Consider the following 23,448-nt stretch of genomic DNA (forward strand, 5'->3'; position numbering starts at 1 on the left):
GCTTTGTTGCTTGTGTATAGAATATCGGATCAAATAAAACTTTGTTTTAAGATCTTCGAAAAAAATAACATCTGTGTAAACAAGCATTTCACATTTAGATTTATTGCAAAATCAAACCAAAAATAAATTTTAATATTTGGTAGGTTTTTCCAACATAAAGTTAATTACTGAAAAAATGCCGCGGATAACTTAAAATTATTTCAACTTTTTTTGTTCCTGCTTCTTCGTTAAGAATGAACCTTGGATGTCGAGGGGTAAAACACTGTTACTGCGGTTTTTGTGTGTTAAATGCCTTCAATCCGAAAAAGGGGCTATATGACAGCTGAATACAAATGTGGTCAGATCTGGTCAAGATGTTAAGGGGTCCATGTATCGCGCAATTCTGTGTGGTAGAACATTTCGATTTTCAAAACTCGGCACAGTTATTCTTACGTAGACTGCTGAGAACAGCCAGCCAGTTTATTAAGATGACAGTTCTTTGTTTACATTCAGAGCAAACCAGTCCATTTTTTGCACGTTTTTCTTCTCTCATATTACGGGCATACGTACACACATACGAGCGCAAGTCTCTTTGCTTGTGTTGAGGACAATGTCGGTTTAGTGCATCAGCTTGATGACAAAATCTCGGATTAGACTATATGATTTGTGATTGTTATATAAATGAGATCATCCGTTAAATCCGCCTTGGGTTGTTAATTGAATTCGGGGACAAAATACCTTAGACTTTTATGAACGCAAGATTTCTTACCGGGAGATCGGTATAAAGAGAGCTATATCAAAATAAAGTTGATCTTTGAACCTTAGGCTGTAGAGTGATTTCAAAAATAGATGGACCAACATGTATGCATACCTTGTAGGATTAAAAATGTAGAATTTGATGTATGAAAGTTGGAAAAGCAAAATTACCAACTCTTCGGTAGTGGGTATAAAAACATACAGTATTTTTGGCTTGTATAACATTTGGTAGGTTTTGGTCGGATTTTGTAGGATTTTTCTTAAATTTTGGTAGGAAATAATTTTCTTGGCTGGCAACTGATCCTGATTCCAACCCTTATTGTAGAAATCCTCAAAAAACATTTTTTTTAATAAAAACACATAAAGGCAACACTACCATCATCATATGTTTTACCACAAGCATTATTACTGTAAATTGTATTGTTAGCGTAGTGTTATCACGAAAAATAAAAGTGGATGAGCTATATTTGCTAACAATTGTTATTTATTTAAAAGAAAATGAACGAAAATGCAAAGCGAATGCGACGAAAATTCCTTTTTTTATCATGTTGGCTCAAGTTGAAAAACGCTTCATCCACGCTCAATTAAGAAACTAATACAACAAAATAAATTGTTTCACAGATTTTTGCAGTTTTACTGTGAAAACTGACGTTAATAATAAATCTGCACTAAGTAATAGCTGTGTTCGGGATTTAAAATTTTTTTGCAAATTTGCACAAATTTTTACTGAAAGTCGTTCGCGTACTTTATTTGCCAGCAGAAGAGAGCGCGAGGGAGAGCAAATTTTGACAGTTAGAAAATAGAGCACCTGCAAATTTTTATTGGGACTTTTTTGCCAGCAGAAATTTGCAACTTTGAGAAGATGTTTTGTAAAGGTCAGCTGTTTTATGAAAAGCAGCCGTTACATGAAAATAAAAAAGCTAACGCCAAAATGGATCAAAAAGGCAGAAGTAAGTAAAAAATATAAATGTTGTTTATTGGTAATTATTAAAATCGTTTCATTTTTATTTACTTTTAATGAAGATTTATGGCAGCAGCTAGTGTTCAGGTATTGAAAATTAAACAAATGAAGTTGTAATTTAACAAAAATTTGCGAATTTATTTGGAAAATCTTGACAAATTAAAACATTGTATACTTTCAGACATCAAGAAAGGAGCAATTATCGGTTTCTTAATCATTTTGATGGAATCATCCTCATCAGAGAGCTACGATGAAACCAACACCGTTCCTTCGAATTTGTAAAGGAGGGAAGATGCTGCCATGGGATTGAGTGGGTCTAGCTGGGCCGTTAAACAAGCGACGCAAAGTGGGATTAGAAAAAATTAGTGAAAATTAGTCTGCCAATTGTGAACGGATACAGATATCTATGACATGATATGATAACAAATTGTCCCTTAGCCTCACATCCGTGGTCGTAGCAATTTATCTATCCACAACATCCAAAAGCATTAGATTGTTAGTCCAACGTCTCTTTGTCTCTTTGTCTGCACAACAAGTGCACTTTTGTATGCGGTGATGTCATGTAAAGCAGTTGTAGTCCTATGCAGCCTTCGAATTGCATGCTGATGCTCGGCGAATGGAAATTGTCCGACGAGAGGAGCGGGAGGAGTAGTCCTTTATGCGTCTTGGCTACTAATGAGAATCGGTCTGTACGACTCCCTCTTGCTCGTGTCCTTTTCAGGTTTCAGTAGCGGGACCAGACTGCCCATCCTCCAAACATCGGGTTCTATAATAGTGTTCAGATAGGCTGAGGACAGTTGTAAGGTAATCGACTCCAAGCAGATCCAGACTCTTCATCATCAGTGTAGAGATTCTGTCTGGAACCAGCGCTTTGCGCGACTTGACGCAACGGATGACATTCGTACCCTCGCGCACGGTTGTTGTTGTAGCAGTGCATTGTACACTGAATGCGGTACGTACAACCGGCTGCCATGGGATTGCACGGTAATTTGTGATGGCTGTCCAGCGGCACGGAGGTCACGGATATACGAATGGCTCCTCTTCTAGCCTTTTCACTCTCGGGTCAATAAATTGACGTTTACAAAGAAACTTATCTGAATGCGGTTAAGACGTACAAGAAAACATGTAAAGAAAGGAAATTGGAGTATGCCAGAGAGTTAGAAGCTAAAATCTGCAACACCACAGATGTAAAACAATGGTGGATACTTGCAAAACAGATAAGAGGACAAAAACATAAAATCGGTAGCAGTATTTCTGCTGAGGATTTTAAGATATATTTCAATATGCTATTAAATAAACCACAGTTTGCAAATAACATTGAATATGCCGTACTGAAAAGAACAAATATTGAACTGGATAGAGAAATAGATGTACGTGAAATTCAAGATGTTTTAAACGAAACGAAAGAAAATAAGGCGCCAGGAATGGACAGGGTGCCGTATGAGTTTTTGAAATATTCATCACAACAATTTCTTACAGAGCTAGCACGTCAATATAATCGAATTTATGAATCAGGACAGCTAGATAACATCATGCAAGAGTCGGTAATATTTCCTATATACAAAAAGGGCGATATAAACACCCCAAGTAATTATAGAGGCATCTCTTTTATGAATACAATGGCCAAGATTTTTATGGGAATTGTAAATAATAGACTAAAGAAATGGATTAGTGATTATAATATATTAAAAGAATTTCAAGCAGGCTTTAGACCAGGATACTCAACCGTAGACAATGTTTACAACCTGGCATCAATCGTCCACTGCAAGTTATCTGAAAGAAAGAAAGTGTACGCATTTTTCGTCGATTTTTCAGCCGCATTTGATATGGTACCCAGGCAACTTTTAATCTATAAATTGCATGAAATCGGAATCTCAACAAAGATGGTTTATTTAATACAAAACATATACCAAAACACTAAATCGGTAGTTTGGACTGGAGATAATGTATCGCAACATTTTAATACTTATACAGGAGTTAGACAAGGGTGTTTGCTGTCGCCTTTACTGTTCACTCTGTATTTAAATGATATACACGACTGGTTGGAAGGAGGGTTAGTGCTAGACGAATTAAATATTCGGGTACTACTGTACGCTGATGACATCGTCATACTAGCTGATGATATTGAAGTATTTCGAAAAATGATATGGAATTTAGAAAACTATTGTAGTAGATGGAATATGGTGGTAAATTTGCAAAAATCCAAGATAATGGTGTTTCGAAATGGAGGACGGTTATCTTCAAGGGAGAGATGGAAATACCTCAATGAAGAAATTGAAGTGGTGAACGAATACTGCTACCTTGGAGTCCTTCTAACTCCAAAAATGAGTTTTACTAAGCATGCAGAACAAAGAAACAAACGAGCGAAGATTTGTATAAACGCAGCTTGGGAAAATCTGATCAATAACTCAAATGTATCCCTTATATCGAAATGGAAAATTTTCCAGAGTGTGTGCAAAACCACACAGTCATATGCAGCCCAGGTGTGGGGGTACAACTGGTTTGAAGAAGTAGATGAACTACAAAGGTACTTTTTGAAAAAGGTTTTAAAGCAACCAAAACATATACCAAATTATATATTATCTTTAGAGACCGATGTACCTGACAACCACTTTTACACATTGAAACTACATATGGATTATATATATAAAACTTTATTCCTTTACGATAATAACAGACTCCCGCATAAGCTTTCTATAAAAATATGGAACAAACAAATTTTCTGGGCCTTGGCACTGAAATCTTGGTCCGAAAGCACTAACGTTCCAATTGAAAATCTATTCAGAACAGCGCAAGATTGGTCTACAACCACAACTATACTTGTAAATAATCTCAAAAGGAAAAGCTATACAGAGAAAATAGATAGAGCAAGAGCAAGTGAAAGCAGATTTTATCGTTTTTTGAATCCAGAAATCGGGATTGAATACATGCAAGATGTTTGGAAACTGGACAAAATTGCTATTATAATGAAAACAAGGGCAGATGTACTTCCACTGAATGGAAACGTTTTTAGAAACGCAGCGAGACACCAATGTACATTGTGTAACTTGAGAGAAGTCGAAAACTTGCAACATTTCATAGCCAGATGTCCAGTATTACAAGAATTTAGGGTACGGCATTTTGGAACTGCCTATCTAGATGATGTACAGCTAATACAAATTTTAAATGGAACTTTTTATTGTGGGTGGGATGGATTATATAATTATGTTAGCAATGCTTTGAGATATCGGAACTACATAAATCGAGAACAATTTTGAAAAAAAAAAAAAAAAAAAAAAAAAAAAAAAAAAAAAAAAAAAAAAAAAAAAAAAAAAAAAAAGAATATGTAAATTTTTTCCTTAACTTTACACTTTATAAAATTTTACGTTAACTTTATGGCTTATAAAATGTATATATCTAAACGTAATGTTACGCAAACATACTAAATTTAGCTATTTAACAGCACAAATTAAAACAAATATGGTATTGACAGACAACTATTTAAAGTTATTGTCATTAACTAATTACATTTACATTTTGTTATCTTAATCAAACAGTATATAGAAATTTGAATTGTAATGTTTAAAGAAAACAAAATAAAATCTATCTATCTATCTATCTATCTATCTATGGAAAATATTGAGTTGCCCAAAAAGTAATTGCGGATTTTTCATATAGTCGGCGTTGACAAATTTTTTCACAGCTTGTGACTCTGTAATTGCATTCTTTCTTCTGTCAGTTATCAGCTGTTACTTTTAGCTTGCTTTAGAAAAAAAGTGTAAAAAAAGTATATTTGATTAAAGTTCATTCTAAGTTTTATTAAAAATGCATTTACTTTCTTTTAAAAAATCCGCAATTACTTTTTGGGCAACCCAATACCTCATAAGTATCGCCAGCATTTTTTATTTAAAAAAAATTTTCCAAGCAAGCAAATAAAAAACCAACCAAAAATCAGCTGTTTTTCTGCAGATTTCCACTGGAAGTCGTTCGTGTACTATTGCTTGCAAAATTTTTAAAGAGAGTGAAATGGTTCTTACTCTCCTGGAAATTTTTACTGGAAATGTACGCGAACAGAATGACACGCTCACATCTTATACCAGCAATTGTTGACGCTTACGACTCTCAACCATCAAAACATGAAATGCCATTTTATGATTCGTTGAGCAACTAAGTGTTTTTGCTGGTCGTATTTTAAATGTTGAGCAATACTCACGAGGCTCACATGGTTCGCAATTGATGACACACACACAGCTATCTTTCAAAATGACCGTCGACATTATTGTACGTGCTTTGTTATGGCTTGGGTAAAAGTGGCAAAGAAAAATTAAATTAAAAATGTGGTCTCACGCGAACAGTGTCAACAGCCGGCCTGTTTGACGGTATTAAGATGTCAGATTTTTGTTTGCATTCTCTTTGTTGTTATCTTCTTTCCCCCATTTTCTCTTTTATTTTTCGCACACGTATACACACACGCACACAAATTGCTTTGTGTACGTTGGCAAAACGTCGATCAACTTGATGACAAGATGGCAGATTGCATCATATGATTTGAGGTTGTTGTACAAATGAGACCACCTTAAATTGTTTCGCCATGGACTGAAACAAAGAGAATAATAATGCGTGCAGTGTTGCCACAACAGAAAATAATTTCCGACCAAAATGTTCAAAAAAAAACCTACCAAATCTTCAACGAGAGGACCACCATTTTAAAACTCCTAAAAATTTACTTTAAAGACAAAATTTTGATATTTTCTCTAAAACGATAAAATTTTGATAATAATTTCCCCAAGACAAAAGTTTCGATAAAATTTTTTCTGACTAAAGAAATTTTTTTTGTGACTTCGCATCAACGCTAACTTGAAGGGCTGAACATTGCTGATCTATGTGTCTTTGCCATTCCTCTGCTTGCTTTGGCTTCACATGGCACTCATCTGAGTAGTGCCATACGAAGTCCGTCACTCAAATTGAAAAGCACATCCACTGAACGATTGCTGAAATGTTCGATCAACTCTTGCTCTATTGTCATATGAAGTGCGTTTCTAGCTAACATTTGTTTGATAATGGCATTTGAGTGTCAAATTTAAAGTCTCATGCATTTCTCTGGTATACATGCACATAAGTAGCTTATAAATTGATTGGTGCCATAATAATTTTTATATGTAAATGACAATATTTTGGCCCAAGGCGGATTTAAAAAGGTGATCTCACGCGAACAACTGTTAACAGCTGAAGGTATTAAGATGTCCGATTTTAGTATGCATTCTCTTTGTTGTCATTTTCTTTCTCGCATATTCTCTGCTCATGTACGCACACATATACGCACAGGCACACACATTTCTTTGTGTGTGTTGGCAAAAGGGCGATCAGCTTGATGACAAGATGGCGGATTTTACCATATTGTACCATGTTGTACAAATGAAACCACCTTTAATTGTTCCGCCATGATTTTGGCCAAATAAACCCAAAAAAATCAAATGTGGTAACTTTGTCAAACCACAAAAAGAAAGATTTTAGGAAATTGTTCCCCCAAAAATAACGTAGTACCAGCTATAAGCAATAAAAGAGTATTATAATGATGAAAATACAACATTAAAACATATTTGAAGAAGATAAGTTAGTAAACAACCTTTACTTCCAGGATGACCTTATAAGGTGAGGTCGTGCGAACAGCTGAGGAAAATTTTTTATTTTTGTTTTGATTTTGCAGTAAATCTAAATGCCAAAGGCTGATAACACAGCTGTGGTTTTTTTCTAAAATCTTATAAATATGTTCCGATATTTCACACTTAAGCAACAAAACAATGTTATTATGATGAATATACAAATATAAAACATGTTTGGAGAAGATAAGTTATATATTAAAGTTTATTTCTAAACCCACTTTGACATTTCAAATTACGGCATTTGCCACTCAAGGTAGTTTTGTTGTTGTGCTAATGACACTATCTCTTAATTGTACCATGGTTTACTTCTAAAACCACTTTGACATTTGCATATATTGTACAACATTTACAATCAAGGTATTTTCGTTGAGGGTAGATTTGTATTTTTCTGCTAATGACACTATCTCGTAATTGTACCATGCTCGGCTGCAATTTTTTACTCTTAAAACCCAAAAACAGCTAAAACAACCAAATTAAGGAGAGTATTGTTTACAAAATCTTGTAAAGACTAAAGGACCGACTGTAATTAAACATCTGTGCCAAAATGGATTGTTGTAACTTTTGTTCAAGAAAACATAAAACGTTTAAAATCTCCGAATATGTCTTCTCATATGAAGGTCGAAGCGTACCGACTAAAACACTACTTCAGATATTTCCCCCTGACATTCAAGAAGTATGTATTAGAGTGCTATATAATGTTTCCAAGTAGGTACATTTCTAAAGAATAAATAGATTATTACAGGTCCATGCAGTCTAATTTGTCCTTCATGTATAAAACAATTGCATGATTACTATGGTTTTATACAACAAATCCGACAGACTTTTTTAACAATGAATGCCAATAAATCGGAGTCAAATTCTAGCAAGGCGAGAAAATGTGCATTTGTTGACAGTATGGAGTGTTCTGTTGAATATAATAGGCCTTGTAACCAATTTTACCAACCAACGACCTTTAAACCAATTCTACCAAAAACAGAACATCGTAGAGCGCACATAGAGATTGACAACAGCGCCAGCAGAACATCTCATTCCCGTCTATACAAGTGTTTAGAATGTGCTGAAAGTTTTAAATCTTTTAAACACTTGCGCCAACACGAATTTGGGTTTTGTAACATTTTTAACATAAACGGAGTCTTTGCATGTAAATATTGTCATTTGTGTTTTAAAGCGGCAACCAGTTTGGCAAATCATGAAAGCAGCCAACATCCAGAGCAACAGTTTTTGTGCTGCCTGTGTGAGGACAAATTATTTACCTCCAAGGGCTATCTGACCAGACATATTCAAAAGACACATAATCATTCATTTCTACAATACTTTTGTGGAGAATGTGATGAAGCGATGATTATGACCACAAAAAATGATGTAAAGAAACATTTTGAATCTAGTCATACTGGTCAGAAGTGTAGTAACGAGGCGCCGGCTCATGCTCTGGAAAATGAGGACGAAGGTGACATGGATTTGGAAATGCATGAAGAATTTTTAGATGAATTCCTCTTAGCGCACTCAAACGAAAATTCCTTCCAATTCTCGGAATGTTGGGAGGCATTAGATTTACATTTGACTGACATGCTGCACGCTCAAACTACACATTCTCATAACGGCGAAACCCACACTCAAGCTTTTCAATGCCCCAAATGTTTTGAACCATTTCAAAACCCTCAACCTTTACTCCAACACTTGGCCGAGAGTCACAACATAAGTGTCTTCTTATGCCAGATATGCCAGCAGACATTTCCTACTTCCAACGATTTTAAATTGCATAAAAGAAGCATTTGCAGTAAAAGCACTTCAGCTACTTGCGTAAATTGTCCTTTTTGTGGCAAGGCATTTAGTTCTACTTTAAAACTGAAACAACATTTGCGCATAGTCCATACTCAAAACAAGAAACACATATGCCAACTTTGCGACAAACAATTCTCTACACTAGATCATCTGAAAAAACATGTTCTTAGTCAACACCAGAATGAACGTAAACACATATGTCATATTTGCTCTAAGAGTTTTTCGCAGTCATGTCATCTAAAACAACACTTGGCTATTCATACCATCGGCAAAACTATAAAATGTACAGAATGTCCCGAAAGATTTTGGAGAAATATTGACTTGTACAGGCACCGGAAACAGCATGTTTCATAATATGTTGATGTACCAGATATTAATGCTTAATAAAATGTGAAGATTTATTTACTTGTTTGGCATTAAATTTACAAATTATTTTTTCAAAAATTTCTTAAGGCACAAACAAAATCTTCTAGCAGCATCCTCTAGCTTCTCTTTGCTATGAAAGGCAATGGATAGTCTAAGACAATTTGAAGCTTTGTCTGATGCCACAGCAAATCGTGAACCAACGATGAAAAATATTTGCTCTTCTTCCATACAAAATTTAAGGAATTCTGATGCACAGCAATTACCATCCAAAGTGATCCATATGAAATATCCTCCTTCGGGAATGACCAATTTGCAACTCTCGGGCAGTTCTTTTTCCAAAATAGCACAAGTGGCCAGCATACGTTCTTTGTAGGCTGCATACATACGTTGTATGTAAGTCTGAGCTAAACCCAACTCAAATAAACTGGCTACTATACCCGAGGTGTAATTGTTCAAACATCCCCCGCTATTAATAATACCACTGAAATGTAGAGAAATAATTTAAATTCATTACAAGGCTTTATTTAATTGTCTTTCTTACCAACTATCTAGGACTTTTTTCATTCGCTTTGGCAATTCCAACCAACCCAGGCGAACACCGGGACCAAGAATTTTTGAGAAACTTCCATTTGAAATAATATGACCTCTATAGTCTTTGTCGCTTTTGTTATCGTAATCAAAAAGACGTTTTGGAACTTTTGTATCATTATAGTACAGAATATTGTAAACATCGTCGCATGTTATCAGAATGTCATATTTTCGCGCCAACTTCACCAAACCTTTACAGGTGTCCGAAGAGAAAAGAATTCCCGTTGGATTATGATAGGTTGGTATTGTATAATACATGCCCCAAAATTCCTTTTTAGTTGTTTTAAACAAGTTCTCTTTCAATTGCTCTTCCAAATCGTCCAAATCGACACCATCATTATTTAACTTAATTGGTATGATTGTGAGCGTGTGGAACTGTTTTATGCTGTCCAATGCCAGCATATAAGTAACTTCATCCACGAATATGAACCCATTCAAATCGACTAATGTTGACAAGATTACGTGTAATCCTTGAGTTGCTCCACTTGTAACTATTAGATCTTCACTAAAAAAAAGAGAAATATACATTTTATTAATTTATTTTGCTATAAGTTCCAACGTACAACAAATATATGATCAAAGGATCGAAAAAAAGCTTTGGCCGCTATGACCATCAGCCTAAATAGCTACAAAAATTTGTTATAATAGGTTTTTTTTATTTATTTATTTATTTATTTCATTTCATGCAATGCGAAGCCATCAGGCCTATAAATAATCACACTATGCATAAGACGTACTTTTTCTAACATAAGTTAAAAAACTACTCAATTAAAAATAAAAAACTCAAAAAACTGGAAAAAATTTTAACCTATTTAACACTTTCTGAATCTAGATAAAACTAAATAACAAATAAAAAACAAATTACTAAAAATTATAAGCAGTAACTGATTAAAAAAAATCCTACTCAAAAAAGATCAACGTAATAAATTAAAAAAATGATTAAAGCATAATAAAAAAAGTAATACTTAAACCAAAATATACAAAAAAAAAATCACAATAATACTTTTGGCTTTGAAAACAAATTATCAAGAATTATAAACAAAAGAGCTTGAAAAAAAAATAATTAAAAAAGATCACTTAACAAAAAAAGAAATAAACAAAATGGAAAAAAATAAGTAATACTAAAATCAAAAAATAAATAAATTACCAATAATACGCACGATAAAAACATTCCGTTAAAGTTGTTGACAATTTGACACAAAAATTAAAAGCGCTGAAAGTGTAGACGAAGACGATTTGATAAAGATCTTGTCGAAAAACTGAAATTCTTTAAATCCGTAGGCAAGGAGTTGTACAAACCTGCAACCCTTACAAAAAAAGTACTACTCAAAAAGTTATCTACCCTCGGAAGAACCAACTGATTAGTTCTGGTAGAATGACAAAAATTAAATTCATTAACAAGAAAAATTGGAGACCGACATTTCAATAACTTAAAAAGAAACAAAAGCAAACGATAATTAACATACGACGGGAAATCACAACCATAGGGAGTTATATGAACACGACGACCTATACCGTAAACAAAACGAATAACGAATCATATTGTTAAAAACGACCTGAATACGATGCATGCTCCCTTGCGACGCACTGGAGTACACCTCCAGACAATATAAAATGGCCGGCAAAACTAATGCATGCGCCAAACGCTCCCTCACAAAGAGCGGTAAATATAAACTCGTGGTATACAGGCTTCTTAAAGAAAAGTTAACCTTAGACACCACGGAACTAACGTGCCGATCAAACCGAAGCCTGCGCCAAACGCTCCCTCACAAAGAGCGGTAAATATAAACTCGTGGTATACAGGCTTCTTAAAGAAAAGTTAACCTTAGACACCACGGAACTAACGTGCCGATCAAACCGAAGCCTGTCATCCAGCTGAACACCAAGACAATCAATGCTTTGCACAAATTCAATATCTACATTATTATATCTAACACTAACATGATTGTGACAGCCCGAAGATAAAAAAGGGCTTTAGTTTTAGAAGCGTTAACACTGAACCTATTCTCCGCCATCCACTCACGTAACGACTCCATCGCAAAATTTATTTTCGTCTGAAAAACATTCAAAAATCGGTTATCACCCTTAAAAAGCAATTGGATGTCATCAGCATATGCAAATGGAGTGCACCAACAATCCGGAAAAAAAAAAACATCATTGACAAATAACACAAAAAGAAGTGGACCTAATACTTAACCCTGAGGAACACCGCTTCTTACAGAAAGAACACTACTACATTTACCATCAACACAAACAAACTGGCTCCTACCTGTAAGATACGAGCATAACAATGTACATGCACTGGTCGAAAACTTATAAACGGACTTTCATTTACTAAGAAGAAGGCCATAATCCACTCTGTCAAATGCCTTTTCCAAATCTAAAGACAATAGCACGCAAAATCGTGATCCACTTATGTTTGACCGGATAGAATCTGTCAAACCCAATAACAATGAGGCTGTACTTCTACCTCGCCTAAATCCACACTGGGTATCACAAATAAAACGATTACTTTCCAAATAGCCAGACATTTGACATTTAATAACATGCTCGACAATCTTAGAACAAATAGGTAAAATAGAAATCGGACGGAACACCTTCAGAGCGTGATAAGACTGTTTCTTCCCAACGGGCACTATTTTGGCTAATTTCCAATCGGACGGAAAAGAAGAAATTAACAAAATAGAATTTACAAGATGTAACAGATGACAATACACAAGAGCATAGACTTTCTTAAGAAATTTTAATGAGAAACCATCTACACCTGCTGCATTGGACTTAATGGCAGAAAATGCCTTATCCAACTCCCATAACTCCACACGTTGAAAAGCAAAACCACTATAGTCATACTCCCCGAGAGAACTACTTTGGGAGTCCAATTGGTTTTTATTAAAGGTCGTATTCAAATCCTCCACATTCAAATCACATTCATACGACTTGCAACTGCCAAGTCCATTGGATTTTAACAACGACCATAACTGCTTTGTGCTTTTATTGCCCTCAAACTGCAGTACATTCGCTTCCCTTCTAACCTTTCTTATAACAGATTTGGCTTTATTCCTGGCTCTACAATAAATTCGCCACTTAACATTGGAATCCTTCTGAAATCAAATAGTGAAATGAGCATGTGATACAAAATCGAATGTTGTTGTTGTAGCAGTTTATTGTGTTCTATCTTTCGTCTGCTTGATTCTGTTGAGTGTTTAAAAACTAGGAACTCTGCGACTAAGATGGGGTGCGTCCACAGGGATCTGGGTCTGAGTCGAGTGGGTCTGGCCGGGTTGTTAAACAGGTGACGTGTATCGTGCGGTCCCTGGTTACAATCGGGACATACATCTTGCACGTCGGCATCAATCCTAGCTCTGTGGGAATTGAGGCGGCTGCATCTGCCGGAACGTAATTGAGCCAGAACCACTCTGGTTTGCCGGGGGGAGGTCGATTTCTTCGGGTGCAATGGGTGGCGGTCATTCTCCAAGGACTACATTCACCCGGTAGCCAATTACCGCGTCTGATACCGTGTCTGCATGAATGTTGTTCAGACCCACTTGAAATGCCGCTTGATCTAGAGGTTCTCTCTTGTAGCGCTGAACCTCACGCTCTGGATCGTGTAGATCTACCTTAAGGCTTCTGGGCGGTGGGTATCTATCCACAAGATGATGATTTGGATGGTTTCTGTGATAACAGCCCAAAAGGTATTGCTTAGACAGCATGTAGTTATGTCTTCGCACTGGTAGGACCTTTGTCTCCTGATGGAGGTGGTCCGCATGAGAACTGAGGAGACAGCCCGTCGCAGTTCGGAGGGCGGCATTCTGACAGATCTGAATATTATTCCACTGCGTGTCACAAAGATGACGAAACCACACTGGCGCTGCATAACTTACCACAGACCGGCCAATTGCTTTGTACGTGGTCAACAAGGTTTCTTTGCCTGCACCCCAAGTTCTGCCAGCGAGTGACTTGAGGACCTTGTTTCTAGTTTTGACTTTATTGCAGATTACTGTGGCATGTGACGAGAAAGTGTAAGAGCTGTCAAATGTGACGCCAAGTTTTTTGGGACACTTGATGGTCGGAATCATTTCTCCATCGACCATCACAGTCAGCTCATTATTAACCTCACGCGTATTTGTAGTGAACAGTGTGGCTGAAGATTTGGTGGCGGATATCTTCAGATTTCTTGCAGCGAAATATGAGGCAAGCTCGTTGAGGTTGAGGATGGTTGGGGGGCCTGCTGCCATGATCGTACAATCGTCCGCATATGATACGATCTCTATGCCGTCTGGAGGGGGTGGAATGGAGGATAGGTAGAGGTTAAACAGTGCCGGAGATATCACCCCACCTTGGGGAACTCCCTGTTTCACTCTACGGTGTTTCGACTTCTTATCCCTAAATTCCACAAATGACTGGCGACCACACAGATAATTCGCGACCCATCGTTTCAGGCCTGGCTAGGGGGACGTGTTGGCGATGTCCTCAAATAATTTGGCAGGGTTGACCGTGTCGAATGCCTTCGATAGGTCCAGTGCCACGAGGACCGTCCTATCATATGGCCTGGGTTGATTGAAGCCACGGCATATGTGTGTGGTGATGGCATGCAAAGCTGTTGTTGTGCTGTGCAGTCTTCGAAATCCATGTTGATGCTCGGCAAATTTCTCCTCCGAGGCTCGGGAGGAGAATTCCTAAAGCGTCTTTGCCACTGGTGAGAGAAGGGAGATCGGTCTGTACGACTCCCCCAAACTCGGGTCTTTTCCAGGCTTCAGTAGCGGGATCACTGCCCATTTACTCATCACTGCCCAGGTACTCAACTCCAGATGAATCCAGATTCTTCAACATCAATGTAGAGATTCCATCGGGGCACAACGTCTTGGAGGATATGGCGCCACGGATGACATTCGTAACTTCGCGAATAGCTCTCCTCCTTGCCCTGTCTCTCTCGGATTGCACAATAAATTGACGGTTGAACAACCTGGCGCATCTCTTTGGATCAGTCACTGTTATCTCGCCAAAAGTGACTGAGGTCCTGTCATCTCGTCTACCGGGGTTCGAGAGTGACTTAACAGTGGCCCACAGTTTGCCTACACCAGTGCCTAAGTTACATTGCTCCAAGTGTTCCAGCCACAAATTCCGCTTATGTTCGTTGACTACCCTGTTTATTTCCAGATTCAGCTCGCTGATTCTGGGGTTAGCGGGGTCCATAGCAGGTAATTGGGTCGCACTTGGGGTATTCGACCGGCTGGAATAAAGTGAGCCGCTGCTGCGTTAATGATATCTCGGAATTTCCTCTCGGCCACAAGCACATCAGAGGGGGGTGGCAGTTCACTGAAGCGGCGATTGGTATACTCTCTGAAGCCAGTCCAATCGGCCTTCTTATAATTGATAAACGTCCGGCGCTCAGAGGTTATGAAGTCGGGTGGTCGGTCGATGGTGAGAATTATGGGGAGGTGGTCTGACCCCATAGAGATGATGGCTTGCCAGGATACGTCACTTAGGAGATCAGGGGATGCAATTGAGATGTCTGGCGAGCTGCTGCACCTCCTCGTAATCCTAGTGGGGGCATCCTCATTCACCATGCAAAACGTGGAGCCATCTATCTGCTCTGCCAAAGCTATGCCACGCTGGTCGTTACCCAGGGGAGAATGCCATCACGTGTGATGCGCATTAAAATCGTCTAGAACCAGACGATTATGACCAGATAGCAACCCACTTATGTCGGGGTTGTAAGCCTGGCCATTAATCGGGACACAGCTACCAACCGGCGGTATATACACGTTGTATATCTCTATCTCGGCAGTACCAAACCTGACTGCTATCCCCATGCATTCCATGTAGGGGCCACTAGCGTCAAGCGCAGGCGAGATAGGTCTATACTGCACGAAATGGTGTATAACGAAGGCCAATCCCCCACCTCCATTCCTTGAGCGATCCTTACGTAGCATTGTAACCGTGACAACTGTGCAAGCTGCAGGTGTTGGTCAGCTTTGTCTCCTGGATCGCTGCGACCAATATGTTCTTCCGACTCATAAAGTCCACGATCTCATCGATCTTGCCATGCAGTCCGTTGCAGTTTAACTGCAAGAACGATACACTTTCCGGCACTGGCCTGGTAATATTAGGGCTTGGATGCTGCCGTTGCGTAAATTGCCGTACGGGAGAGGTCGGGGGGGTCACATAGTCCGACGACGCTTGTGACACGCTGCTGGCTATGTTCGGACAGCACCTTGCGACATAGCCAGTATGACTATATTCACGTAGTGAAGTTAGGCCAGAGCAAGATCGGAATGTACCCACCCCATGCACCGGTTACACTCCACCGACACCGACCGATGATGAAGGCGGTTCTGGTAAACTGAACAGAACCAGGGTCCGGGGTTCTTTTCAATCCCGGCACGGACCAGAAGCGTGCGGAGAAGGCACTCCGGGATGTGCCTCTCCCATGACGAAAAAGGCGAACACGTACACTGAGGCGGCAGCCCTTGCCGATGAGGATTGCATGGGGTCAATCCGGTGCGTACAACCGGCTGCCATGGAATTGACAAAATCGAATATTTTGTTGCTGTTTACAACAAAAGGTTCCCTAAGGAAGTAGAGACATTTGTAATGAGAATATTGCGTTGATCTTGAGAAATGCTAGTTGGCTTAAAAAAAAAATATTTCGATCATGTTGTGTTTCGGGTACCACAAATGAACCTGAGTATATATAATTTAAATTAATTTTCCTTTAGTAAATAAGTAATCAATTTGGGTTATGCTACAATGTAATTCGACTATAGGCCTAAGCCTTCTATATTGCCACTGGAATTGGATAAATAAACGAATGTCAGAGAAAATTAGGAATGAAATCAAACTTCTGTGGGCTGTGGAAATTTGGCGATTGATCGAGATAGCAGTTGTCCCCGAAGTATATATTCCACGTGTTAACAAACTTCCTTAACAGTTTTTTTTTTTGGCCAACATTTCTATGAAAAGTCTGTGAAACGAGTATGAAAAATATATTGTCTTTATAAATCGAATGTGATTTTTTTTTATTGGGTTAACAAAAAAGATTAAGAGCTCTTCGTCGTTTAATTTAGTGTTTGGTTTACACACTTTGTTGCTAGGCAATTTATAACTTTATCCTAAATAATTTGCCTTTGCACAAATTTTAAGGTAAAGTTAAGTTGAAAAGAAGGTGGGGATATTAATCCGCCTTTGCCCATTAATAATTCTCCATTCCACGCCCCACAGTTGGTATTATGTCCCCAGCTAAGTGCCAAAATATGTTAGCCGCAAAAGCCGATTACATGCGAAATGCTGCAACTTCTTACCATCTCATTATCAGCAATATCTAGTGGAGAGTCTCAGTGGGAAGCCGGCCGGCACCGACTCTTGCTTAAATGCGGAGTGCCTATGATACTCGATATGACAAGGCGAATTAGTGGCGCCTTTAAATGACCAACGGCCATAACATGGTTACGATAACAACAACAACGTCAATGATAAGTGACCTTCTTTTTATAGCCGAGTCCGAAAGACGGGCCAAAGTGCGACACCTCTTTGGGGAGAAGTTTTAACATGGCGTAGTAGCTCACAAATGTGGTCATCATTAGATGTTCATCCTCATAGACAGACATGGTCTGCATTACGGTGGCCTCCGTGGCGGATCAAATTCGTCCACTTTCATCTTTTTCGTAAACTCAGATTTCATTTTTCTCTGGGTTAACATAGACCCCTTGGTTGCTGTTGTAGCAATGTGTTGTTGACTGTGGCGGTAGCCGATGAAGGTCTCCATCCCGTGCCAAGATAACTATGAGCACCACACAGGCTGGAACATTGGGGTCCAATCTGTGTGGTGTTTATTGCTGTCACGAGAAGCTTAGCTGAGAGCTACCTGGAGCGTCCACAGGTTGCGGATAGAAGAATTCTCCATCCAGAGTAGCTGCAAATGCAGTCGCGGACAATCAGCGGTATGGAGTGGATAGTCTCAGTGAGAGGCCGGGTGGCACCGACTTTTGCTTAAATACTGAGATCCTATGATTCTCGATACGACAAGGCGAGATATTGGCGCCTTTAAATAACCAATGGCCATTATGTTTCAGCGGCGATCGGTTGATTAGACCTGAACGAGCTTGCTCGCTTGGGGTTTGAGGAGGATCGCCACCTCCACATGCATCGGGTCAATCCGGTACGTACAACAGGCTGCCACGGGATTGACTTCTTGGTTCAGCCCAGTCGAATGCCATTTCAAGGACCCTTTCTGAATAGCTGATTCGGGTCCCTACCCATTAGAAATCATATAACATCGTTAGCGTAGCGGACGGTTTCAAATTCCTGAGTTAGGATCCTTAACAGGTTGGGTTAGGTTGAAAAGAGGGTGCAGATATTAATCCGCCCCATGCCACTATGGACATAGACCTAAGCAGGTAATCGGCTTGTTGTGCGCTCTAAAAACTATAAAGTAACCTCTAAAAAGAAAATTTAAAGTTAGGAATTGCGTGCTACTTACAAAATCCTTAATTGTTTTCAATACCACTCCCTTAAGTTGGTTCATGTCTGATATTGTGTCTCCACTTAAATACCGGTATCTGTTGGATGCGAAAGCCGGGCAATGACAAAGGAAATGCTCCAACGTCTCATCATCTTCCCCGCATACCCTACACATGCTATCACTTGCCGCACCGATTTTACATGTGTGAACTCGTAAGTCCTATGTGTCTCGTTATGATACCAATAGCTATACTGACCTCCTTCTTGCTTCCTTTCAGTAATAGCCTCGTCTTTTCACAATCTAGTTTGGGGGAGTCGTGCAGACCGATCTCCCTTCTCTTACCAGTGGCAAAGACGCTTGAGGCATTACTCCTCCCGAGCCTCGTAGGAGAATTTCCATTCACCGAGCATCAACATGGATTTCGAAGACTGCACAGCACAACAACAGCTTTGCATGCCATCACCACACACATTTGTCCGTGGCTTCAATCAACCCAGGCCATGTGATAGGACGGTCCTCGTGGCACTGGACCTATCGAAGGCATTCGACACGGTCAACCCTGCCAAATTATTTGAGGACATCGCCAACACGTCCCTCCAGCCAGGCCTGAAACGATGGGTCGCGAATTATCTGCGTGGTCGCCAGTCATTTGTGGAATTTAGGGATAAGAAGTCGAAATACCGTAGAGTGAAACAGGGAGTGGGGTGGGGTGATATCTCCGGCACTGTTTAACCTCTACCTATCCTCCATTTCACCCCCTCCAGACGGCATAGAGATCGTATCATATGTGGACGATTGTACGATTATGGCATCAGGCCCCCCACCCATTGATGACATCTGCGATAGGTTAGCGTCTACCTCAACGAGCTTGCCTCATATTTCGCTGCAAGAAATCTGAAGATATACGCCACCAAATCTTCAGCCACATTGTTCACTACAAATACGCGTGAGGTGAATACTGAGCTGACTGTGATGGTCGATGGAGAAATGAATCCGACCATCAAGTGTCCCAAAATACGTGGCGTCACATTTGACAGCTCTTACACATTCTCCTCACATGCCACAGCAATCTGCAATAAAGTCAAAAATATTTAGAAACAAGGTCCTCAAGTCACTTGCTAGCAGCACTTGGGGTGCAGACAAAGAAACCTTGTTGACCACGTACAAAGCAATTGGCCGGTCTGTGGTAAGTTATGCAGCGCCAGTGTGGTTTCGTCATCTTTGTGACACGCAGTGGAATAATATTCAGATCTGTTAGAATGCCGCCCTCCGAACTGCGACGGGCTGTCTCCTCAGTTCTCATGTGGACCACCTCCATCAGGAGACAAAGATCCTACCAGTGCGAAGACATAACTACATGCTGTCTAAGCAATACCTTTTGGGCTGTTATCGCAGAAACCATCCAAATCATCATCTTGTGTACAGAAGCCTTAAGGTAGATCTACACGATCTAGAGCGTGAGGTTCAACGCTACAAGAGAGAACCTCTAGATCAAGCGGCATATCAAGCGTGTCTAAACAACATTCATGCAGACACGGTAGCAGATGCGGTAAATGGCTACCGGGTGAATGTAGTCCTTGGAGAACGACCGCCACCCATTGCACCCGAAGAAATCGACCTCCCCCCGGCAAACCAGAGTGGTTCTGGCTCAATTACGTTCCGGCAGATGCAGCCGCCTCAATTCCCACAGAGCTAGGATTGATGCCGACGTGCAAGATGTATGTCCCGATTGTAACCAGGGACCGCACGATACACGCCACCTGTATAACTGCCCGGCCAGACTCACTCGACTCAGACCCAGATCCCTGTGGACGCACCCCATCTTAGTCGCAGAGTTCCTGGGTCTTGACACTCAACAGAATCAAGCAGACGAAAGATAGAACACAATTAACTGCTACAACAACAACATCGTTTTAGGTTCTTTGCCTAATCTAGTCTTCCTACTTTTTATAAAGTCGGTAACGGTTCCATCGTCGGGTCCATGTTCGTTAAGCTTTATTGGGTTTCCATTCCCTGTACTGCCTGATGTTTCAATACTAGGATCTTTGCCTATCTTAGCCTTCCAAATCTTAAGTAAATATGCTTCTTGGGAGTAGGTGATGGTACCATCATTGGCACCCTGTTCGTTGGGTTGCATTGAGACTCCTGTCGCTGCGCTGCCTAATGTTTCAGTATTGGGATCTTTACCTATTCCATTATTTCGAATCTTTAGGTCGGTGATGGGTCCGTCGTCGGGTTCCTGTTTTTTAGGCTGTGTTGGGTCTCTCGCCACTGCACTGCCTGATATTTTAGTATTAGGATCATAGCTTCCCCTAGTCTTTCCAATATTGAGAGATGCTGTGATTGTCTCGTTGTCGGCCCCCTGTTTGTTAGGCGGTATTGAGTCACCTGCCACTGCACGGTCTGATGTCGCAGAACGAAAATTTCTACATATCCTAGTCTTCCCAATCTTGAAAAGGAAAGCTTTGCTTCCGTAGTGCATCATGCCTTTAGTCTTAGCCAAACTTGTCACGGAGACTTGATCAATGCCAACCACAAAGAGAGTTCCTTCCTCCTTCTCCTCCCTGTGGAAGACTTCCCACTTCTCTGCGACCAAACCTTCGTTTTGCTTGCCCAAGAATCCCAACATGCGTTCCGTCGCAAATTTACTGCCCCATCCCTTGATGGAGTCCATCTTTCTCATCTGGTCGAGCTTTGCGCCCTCCCAAGGAGCGTGAATACCTCTGACGAGCTGTTTGACGGTATCAATACATTCCGCCGACGCAAAACGCAGCGTAAATATGTCCCCTCTAAACTCGCAGCTCATCATTTGTATGGGTGGACTCTCTACAGAGTTCCACACATGTTCAAAAATCCGATCGTTAACCTGATCCTCCACTTGGGACCGATGATCTGGTGGAAACCTACCGGATGCACAGCCGATATTGATGACTACATAAGTCAGCTCATCTCTGTTGTGCTTCCTTGCCACTCTGGCGTAAGAGGGCGGCTCCTTACCATTCTCAGCGACCATCTCCCCCTTCCGTGATGGCTGTGGCCTCCTTTTGAAAGTCACAGTCCTCCATGAAGACTCAGGGCCCGTGCGCGCTTCCTTCGTTTCTGTTCCAACTTTGGCTATCTCCGCAGGACACTGTCTGGAGTCTCCATTGCGGGCTGGCTGGCTTGGTTTTCCCAGAGTACTTCAAAGCGGGGAGCTCTTTTTCTTCTTCAGTTGTTGTTGTTGTTGTTGTCAGCACCGGATCGCTTTCTCGGTCTGCTTGTGAGCTTAGCAAAGCCATCGCTCACTTCTGCTGTTATCCCGATGCCCTCATCTCTCGATTCGGCTGCGATGACTGTTGCATTGACACAGTCACTGTCTGAATCCGAGTCAGAAACACCAGCTTTACTTAAAGGCTGGCGACGAACTGTGCATCCCTCTGGTTTATCCGTCTCTTCCTTATTAATTAGTCTGACGACTAGTTGTGCGCTTGAAGCATTACTCTCGACTACAGGTGCCAAGGCACCCACACCTATAGGAGGGGAAGACAACACGCTACGATCTGACGCCGCCACCGCAGATGTTGAGTCTTTGGAGTTCATTTCTAGCCTACTCCATAAGGCTTTAAAATTTTTTCGTAATAAGTAGTACCTATTCCGAGATACGAATATATATTTATTTTTTCTTTGAGGAGCGAAATTAAAACACGTCCGCTTCACTCAACGGCTGCATTTAATAGGTTAATAGGTTATTTAAATTTATAGGTTATATTTTGCGCGAAGTAAATATTTGTTCAAATTTATAGACCCAACAGATGATATTTAAATGTTTGTCTTATTTTAGAGCAATACTGTGAAATGTATAAGTTGTTATAACTTAGGGTTTGTAACACACTAAACAGGATATTGTCCAGATTGAGATCCAATTGTTTCTGGTTTCTTTCAAAACATGACCACTTACTATTTTTAAATCTGATATGTAATTTAATTATATAAAATCGTTTAACTTAGCTGTAGATCTACTCAATTCAATCATATTAAATGAGCAGTGGATTGTATTAAATAACTTACCATTTCACTTCGCTTTTGTACATTTGTGAAAAATATTTTGCAATCTGAAACCTGGCTTCATATGTCCCTGATGTCGGTCCATATTGAAATAACATCGAAGAATTGCGTTCGTTATCAATTTTCTGCAATACCACAGCAATGCCAATTTTACAAATGTTGACCAGTATTGACCTTGAAAAACTTACCAATCGATGTTCGGTAGCCTGTCGAAAAATATCTGCACAGTGCTGCAACAAATCGGTTCCCGGTGCACCGACCCCTAAGTTCAGTATCTTTAATTCATACACATTCCAGTCAGATCCATCGAAGAGATGTTTTAACTTGCGATCTTCATTCAACAACGACATGACGATATAAGCATTGGACTAAATAAAATTCATTTGTTCTAAATATGATAGCGAGCTATTTGCGACATTTGTGTAAACATACGATTCTATTGCGGTTTTTTACTTTGGAAAAGGTCTTTATCATTTTTTATTGTATTCATTTAAAATCGTTTTAAAACTTAAACCATCGGGTAATATACCCCATTTATAAATTCTTATCACGGTTTTAGTTGTGGATAACTTTGTGAGATTCATTAAATGACTTATTGTAAAATTGAATTTTAGTTCGCGATAAGCAAACCTTATGATGAAAAGGCACTGGAAGATAGATATCAACATTAAGGGGGGTCCTTATAAATGTTATTTTTTCCGTTTCCTAAGGTATGGATTTAAAGCCTTCTACTATTTATGAAATCCAGAGAGAAAACAATCTGGAGGCCACCGTAGCGCAGAGGTTAGCATGTCCGCCTAAGACGCTGAACGCCTGGGTTCGAATCCTGGCAAGTCCATCAGAAAATATTTTCGGCGGTGGTTTTCCCC

At 39.8% G+C, this 23,448-nt stretch overlaps 3 protein-coding genes across 5 annotated transcripts; 1 reads left to right on the plus strand and 2 right to left on the minus strand.

Annotated features, from left to right (window-relative positions):
• The first annotated feature begins 7,724 nt into the window (after positions 1–7,724).
• Positions 7,725–9,521, plus strand: LOC106085465 (zinc finger protein 135). 2 transcript variants are annotated; one of them, XM_013249729.2, is made up of 2 exons: positions 7,725–8,011; positions 8,071–9,521. In XM_013249729.2, exons 1-2 carry the CDS (start codon positions 7,883–7,885, stop codon positions 9,472–9,474), a joined length of 1,533 nt encoding a protein of 510 aa, XP_013105183.1. In that variant the 5' UTR covers positions 7,725–7,882; the 3' UTR covers positions 9,475–9,521. The 2 variants fall into 2 exon arrangements, with proteins under 2 accessions (XP_013105183.1, XP_013105184.1); XM_013249730.2 differs by having other exon boundaries at positions 7,923–8,011; positions 8,081–9,521.
• Positions 9,494–23,225, minus strand: LOC106085466 (uncharacterized). Its single transcript, XM_013249731.2, has 5 exons — positions 23,012–23,225; positions 22,768–22,947; positions 22,583–22,704; positions 10,028–10,579; positions 9,494–9,967 (listed from the first exon to the last, which is right to left on the minus strand). Exons 1-5 carry the CDS (start codon positions 23,051–23,053, stop codon positions 9,550–9,552), a joined length of 1,314 nt encoding a protein of 437 aa, XP_013105185.2. The 5' UTR covers positions 23,054–23,225; the 3' UTR covers positions 9,494–9,549.
• Positions 17,407–22,574, minus strand: LOC131998552 (uncharacterized). Of its 2 annotated transcripts, XM_059370997.1 has the most exons (3): positions 19,701–22,574; positions 18,554–19,605; positions 17,407–18,498 (listed from the first exon to the last, which is right to left on the minus strand). In XM_059370997.1, the coding sequence occupies exon 1, from the start codon at positions 21,546–21,548 to the stop codon at positions 20,430–20,432; it is 1,119 nt and encodes a 372-aa protein (XP_059226980.1). In that variant the 5' UTR covers positions 21,549–22,574; the 3' UTR covers positions 17,407–18,498; positions 18,554–19,605; positions 19,701–20,429. The 2 variants fall into 2 exon arrangements, with proteins under 2 accessions (XP_059226980.1, XP_059226979.1); XM_059370996.1 differs by having other exon boundaries at positions 18,554–22,574.
• Positions 23,226–23,448: the final 223 nt, after the last annotated feature.

Source organism: Stomoxys calcitrans, chromosome 1 (genome assembly GCF_963082655.1).
Source record: "Stomoxys calcitrans chromosome 1, idStoCalc2.1, whole genome shotgun sequence".
Lineage (NCBI taxonomy): Eukaryota > Metazoa > Arthropoda > Insecta > Diptera > Muscidae > Stomoxys > Stomoxys calcitrans.

Excerpts from the sequence above, each read along its gene's own strand:
- LOC131998552 (XM_059370997.1), bottom strand. The coding sequence starts at position 21,548 with ATGGTCGCTGAGAATGGTAAGGAGCCGCCCTCTTACGCCAGAGTGGCA.
- LOC106085466 (XM_013249731.2), bottom strand. The coding sequence starts at position 23,053 with ATGATAAAGACCTTTTCCAAAGTAAAAAACCGCAATAGAATC. Across the intron at positions 10,580-22,582 it reads TACAAAAGCGAAGTGAAATG|TGAAGATCTAATAGTTACAA; the intron begins GTAAGTTATTTA and ends TCTTTTTTTTAG. Across the intron at positions 9,968-10,027 it reads AAAAAAGTCCTAGATAGTTG|TGGTATTATTAATAGCGGGG; the intron begins GTAAGAAAGACA and ends TCTACATTTCAG.
- LOC106085465 (XM_013249729.2), top strand. The coding sequence starts at position 7,883 with ATGGATTGTTGTAACTTTTGTTCAAGAAAACATAAAACGTTTAAAATC. Across the intron at positions 8,012-8,070 it reads TTCCCCCTGACATTCAAGAA|ATTATTACAGGTCCATGCAG; the intron begins GTATGTATTAGA and ends AAGAATAAATAG.